Source organism: Chanos chanos, chromosome 1, assembly GCF_902362185.1.
Source record: "Chanos chanos chromosome 1, fChaCha1.1, whole genome shotgun sequence".
NCBI classification, from domain to species: Eukaryota; Metazoa; Chordata; class Actinopteri; order Gonorynchiformes; family Chanidae; genus Chanos; species Chanos chanos.
In genome coordinates, this window is record NC_044495.1 from 4,858,276 (window position 1) to 4,864,040 (window position 5,765).

A 5,765-nucleotide genomic window follows, 5' to 3' on the forward strand; every position below is an offset into this window, starting at 1 on the left:
ACATATTTTCTTATATAAATGTGTGTGTGTGTGTGTGTGTGTGTGTGCGTGTTGTATAGGCAGGTAGGCTCATAGTCCAGTCCATAATGAACAGTGTGTATCAAGAACCTGAATTTTGGATCTTGACCATGTCAGATTGATGAGTGAGCAGATGTGATGTGATACATGTGGCACGTCATAAAGAACATAGCTGATATGAATATCTAAAGACACATGACTAGGTACCTGTAAAGTGCCAGGATTTAGAGTTACCACATGTGATGTTTAAATTTTTTTCAAGTGACATTTTTCTTCTGGTTTTTGAATTGCACATTTGTAACTCAAGAGAAGATACTGAAGAAAATTGTCAATTTGTTTGCTTTAAAAGGGAATTTGTCTCAGAAACTGATACAAACGTGTATACTTGTCTGGTCAAAGTGTCAATAAAATGTTAACTGTATAAAACGTTATGTTCTGTTGTTATTAGAATGCTTTAGTCCATACTGCAGATAAGGAAATCCATGGTATCGTCAAAGAAGATTACTGTAGAAGGGTTGTGAACGTTGCAGTAGACTGTGGAGCAATAAAAGCCGTCATTTCACTCCAGCACAGTAGATGGCAGTCCAGATATCGGTGACTATCCCTGTCACTTAACCATAACACAACGAGGAAGAATGTTGAGTATCAACAACAGAAGACATGTCTACTGTAATCTCTGAATGTATCGTCAATATTTTGAAGCCGTGTTCTGAAGGAACGGTTTTACAAATAGCATCATCCTCGCCTATACCGTAGGGGGGATTTTGGTTCAACCCTGATGTAAGTCACTGATCCAAAGTTGTTTTTGTTGTTGTTGTTGTTTTTTACAGCACGCTAGTAGGACGTTAGCTAGCTGTCTTTCGCTGAGCCATTGATGGGAGAGGCTGGCCAACGAGCTTGTTAAAACAGCTTTTTAAAAGTGAAACTATAGAATTATTTGGATTGTTTTTACATGTAATTCAACATTATGGTATCCTCCTAAGTGGCGACTTTAACTATTCTTACTTTTATTTTAAAGGGGAGGTTTCTCTTCTTGTCACTTCACGCCAGATCTCTGTTTAGCTGCATGTTCATATAACAGGGACAGTAGCCACAGATCAAAAGGTTGTTTGGCGAGGGTTGCTGTTAAATAGTACCGAAGTGCTTTAATAGATAAAATTGCATAGTTTACAAGCCAGCAGTTATTGTATTTTTTAAGTAACATACAGCTCTCAACACCCCGAAAGCGTTAGTTGTCACTCCCCACGACAGTAACAGCTAAAGCAATAACGTTAATGTCGTGTAAACGATTTGCACCGTTTGGTACCGTATATAAGTGATATATTTTAATAAAGAGACACAGTCTTACATACGGTAGATCATATTAAAGCATAGCGAAAAATAGATATGTATGCTGCGCTTGTTTGTATATGACCGTGAGCCCTTGGTTTCCTTTTCGGTCTTAGCGCTTGGTGACGTTACGCCAGTCCTTCGTCATGGCTGCCCAACCTCCGTACTTACCTCTGAAAGAGTTCTGTCCTCTCTACTACCTGCTCAACGCGATTCCCGCGAAAGTGCAAAAGGGCTTCCGCTCGGTCCTGGTGTACCTGACCGCTCTGGACAGCAGCAGTGACTACATTGCAGTGGGAAGCAGTATCGGAATGCTGTATTTATACTGCAGGAGAATAAGTCAGATGAACAAATACAACTTAGAGGTAAGACTGCAGTGTCTCTCACAAGAACATTTGTCAAAAATGTAAAAAATAAAAAAAAGCCTTATGTTTCAATCTGTTGGATTGTGACTAAAACATGCAGGTGCTTTTCTAAACGGGTTTTAACAGGGGAAGTCTGAGGCCATCACTGCAGTGAAGCTGTTGAGTTGTTTTGATGATTTGGTGGCAGTTGGCACTGCGTCTGGTCGCGTCGCCCTCTTTCAGCTGGTCTCACAACTGCCTGGCAGAAATAAACAGGTACCCTCGCACTGATTTTCATTTAAATCCTCACAAAACAGTCTGGCCTTGCGTTGGATAGGAATGAATTATTTTACAATGCTGGGTATTAGATCAGGGCTTGATTAAAATGATGGTACTTCCTTTTTATTTGTTAATTCCGCCCCCCCCCCCTTTGGGGTACCTAGGAATACATTGTCCTCTTTTGAAAATGAGGATGCTTCAGAAGCCGGCCTGATGTGTTTTCTATGCCGTTTTCTTGCTGTTTCATCGTAGCTGAGACGCTTTGATGTGGTCGGACTACACAAAAGCTCGGTGACAGCCTTGGCCTGGAGCGCCAACGGAATGAAGCTTTTTTCCGGCGATGACAAAGGGAAAGTGGTCTACTCTGCCGTGGATTTAGACCAGGTACAGCAGAAGGCTCCCAGAGAAGTTTCATTAGCTTACTGCTACGCCAAAACAGCTTGTCTGCTCATAGCGTCCATTTGAACTGGTCTGAGAACAGTTGATGACACTTCAAATTAAAAACCCCTGACGTCGGGTTTGAAAAGCGCGGTATGAAACGAACAGTTAACGTTATAAATGAAAACAATTCAAATATAAATCAAAATGAGTTTATCCTTTATATAACTACACTGAGCTGAGTTGCATAACTGAAGGCTTTACTTTGTGTAGCTAAGCCAGGATGTTTGGTTTCCTGAGTGTTAAATTGTTGAGGAAAAGGCTCTTTCGTTATCTGACCTATCACAGTGTCTTATTACTCTCTGTTTATGTCATCTAGTCTTACAGCTTTAATGTTATCATCCTGGCATGGAGCTTTGACCTTGCTTAAGGTCTGAAATGAAAGACAGCTCTCCTGACTCACTTGTTTGGGTTTTGTTTTTTCCTGTATGGCTTTCTTTAATGCATTACTCTGTGTGTGTGTGTGTGTGTGTGTGTGTGCTTGTGTGTTGTTTCCTCAGGGTGTATGTCACCCTGTGATCTTACTGGAGGAACCCTCAGCCATAGTACAGCTGGAGTACAGTCAGAAAGTCCTGCTGGTGTCGACGTATCAGAGATCTTTGCTTTTCTATACCCAGGAGCAGGCTATGCAGCAGCTGGGCACTAAACCCCGTAAGATGTGAGTCCTTCTCTGCCGTTAGTCTTCTCCTGAAAACCAAAAGCTTTGGCTTGGTTTTTTCTTACTGTTGTAAGCCAATATTTTTGAACCACAAATTTGCATGTATTCAGTGAGCAGACACTTTTTTCCCACAAAGATTAAGATTAAGATTAAAGCGACTTCCAAGAGCGTCAGAATACAAAACGAGCACATAGCCCATAGGGGGTTGTGGTGTCTGTGGCAGAAGCACCGCTGCCAAGTTCAGTATCAGATCAGATACAAGAGCAAGAGAAGCTGACGGAAAGTAAGAGAGTGGACTATGAACAGATACATATGGGTCTATAGCCCTGTAATCTAAAGCTGTGACCAGTGTTTTAATGACACTGCTGCCAAGTTCAGTATTAGATCAGATACAAGAGCAAGAGAAGCTGACGGAAAGTAAGAGAGTGGACTATGAACAGATACATATGGGTCTATAGCCCTGTAATCTAAAGCTGTGACCAGTGTTTTAATGACACTGCTGCCAAGTTCAGTATTAGATCAGATACAAGAGCAAGAGAAGCTGACGGAAAGTAAGAGAGTGGACTATGAACAGATACATATGGGTCTATAGCCCTGTAATCTAAAGCTGTGACCAGTGTTTTAATGACACTGCTGCCAAGTTCAGTATTAGATCAGATACAAGAGCAAGAGAAGCTGAAGGAAAGTAAGAGAGTGGACTATGAACAGATACATATGGGTCTATAGCCCCGTAATCTAAAGCTGTGACCAGTGTTTTAATGACACTGCTGCCAAGTTCAGTATCAGATCAGATACAAGAGCAAGAGAAGCTGAAGGAAAGTAAGAGAGTGGACTATGAACAGATACATATGGGTCTATAGCCCTGTAATCTAAAGCTGTGACCAGTGTTTTAATGATCCTGCTGCCAAATTCAGTATTAGATCAGATACAAGAGCAAGAGAAGCTGAAGGAAAGTAAGAGAGTGGACTATGAACAGATACATATGGGTCTATAGCCCTGTAATCTAAAGCTGTGACCAGTGATTTAATGACACTGCTGCCAAGTTCAGTATTAGATCAGATACAAGAGCAAGAGAAGTTGACGGAAAGTAAGAGAGTGGACTATGAACAGATACATATGGGTCTATAGCCCTGTAATCTAAAGCTGTGACCAGTGTTTTAATGACACTGCTGCCAAGTTCAGTATTAGATCAGATACAAGAGCAAGAGAAGCTGACGGAAAGTAAGAGAGTGGACTATGAACAGATACATATGGGTCTATAGCCCTGTAATCTAAAGCTGTGACCAGTGTTTTAATGACACTGCTGCCAAGTTCAGTATTAGATCAGATACAAGAGCAAGAGCAGCTGAAGGAAAGTAAGAGAGTGGACTATGAACAGATACATATGGGTCTATAGCCCTGTAATCTAAAGCTGTGACCAGTGTTTTAATGATCCTGCTGCCAAATTCAGTATTAGACCAGATACAAGAGCAAGAGAAGCTGAAGGAAAGTAAGAGAGTGGACTATGAACAGATACATATGGGTCTATAGCCCTGTAATCTAAAGCTGTGACCAGTGTTTTAATGACGCTCAGATTTTGCCGGTTAAAGAGTGTCATTTGTCTGCTGTAACAGGACATAAAAATGAACTGGTTTTGTAGTAGCGGTAATTGCTGCATTAGTGTGTTGTGGTCTGTGCTGTTGTGAGTAGTGGGAGACTCAGTTGGAGTCTTTGGCGATTCACTGCTTTTTCTCTCTCTGTTCTCATTCACCCAAAGCAATGGGAAGTTTGGTGCCTGCTTCCAGCCGGGGCTGTGCAAACAGAGCGACCTGCTGGTGTACGCGGCCCGGCCCGGGCTGCGGCTGTGGAGGACGGATGTTCGGGGGAGGGTGGAGGAGACGCACGTTCTCAAACCCCTCTTCAACCAGAAGGTGCCTCAGTTTGAGCTGTTCCCGCGGCCCGGCCCGACGGGGGGTTACCGACCCCCCGACAGGCAGCTTGGCCTGGTGACCTGTTTCCTGAAGGAAGGTTGGATTCTCAGCTGGAATGAATACAGTGTTTATATTGTGGACTGCACCAACCAGGTACAAACAATGCCAAATTTGTGTTTGGTTCTCGTTAGGTTTTATTTTTGTTATATACATTGCTATATGATTTTATTTTGCCATAAAGTTCCTAGACAGAATCTTTTTTTTTTTTATTTTTCCTCCATCGTCAGTTTTATTGTTTTTGGATTGAAAATACTTCACAGCTCCACAGCACTTGGATTTTGGTTTTGTTTTGTTTTGTTTTGGTTTAATATTTAATGTTCCTCTTTTGTTCCAGGTTATAGTTGGTGGACTGGAAAGCTCAGGGGACATAGTGTCTGTGTCGTGCACAGACAATGAAATCTTCATCTTGAAGGGAGATAGAGACATTGTTCGCATTTCTAACTGCCCTGAGGGAGTGACGTCCAACAGTAAGAGACTGCCTCAGCGCTGCGTTATTGGCTATAGCTCCATTTGTCTGTTTCTGCCAAATATAACACCCAGAGACAGAAAGAGAGGCACTGTAAAACTGAACCACAGACAAATTACCCGTTATAGATAAAAGACATCAGAGAAACAGGGCTGATTATAGAGATCAGACAATTACATGAAGGGGATTCACTGTAGAGTTTAAACATCATGTTACATTACACTACATTACATCACATTTATTTAGCTGACGCTTTTATCCAA

The 5,765-nt window shown here is 41.9% G+C and overlaps 1 protein-coding gene across 1 annotated transcript in view; it reads left to right on the forward strand.

Moving 5' to 3' along the window:
• The first annotated feature begins 680 nt into the window (after positions 1–680).
• Positions 681–5,765, forward strand: part of tecpr2 (tectonin beta-propeller repeat containing 2) — a 21,876-nt gene continuing 16,791 nt past the window's right edge. The window contains exons 1-7 of the mRNA XM_030773735.1: positions 681–798; positions 1,464–1,712; positions 1,839–1,967; positions 2,223–2,354; positions 2,909–3,066; positions 4,823–5,129; positions 5,371–5,503. Of these exons, the coding sequence (XP_030629595.1) occupies positions 1,494–1,712; positions 1,839–1,967; positions 2,223–2,354; positions 2,909–3,066; positions 4,823–5,129; positions 5,371–5,503 (1,078 nt within the window). The 5' untranslated portion in view covers positions 681–798; positions 1,464–1,493. The remainder of the gene's footprint in view (positions 799–1,463; positions 1,713–1,838; positions 1,968–2,222; positions 2,355–2,908; positions 3,067–4,822; positions 5,130–5,370; positions 5,504–5,765) is intronic.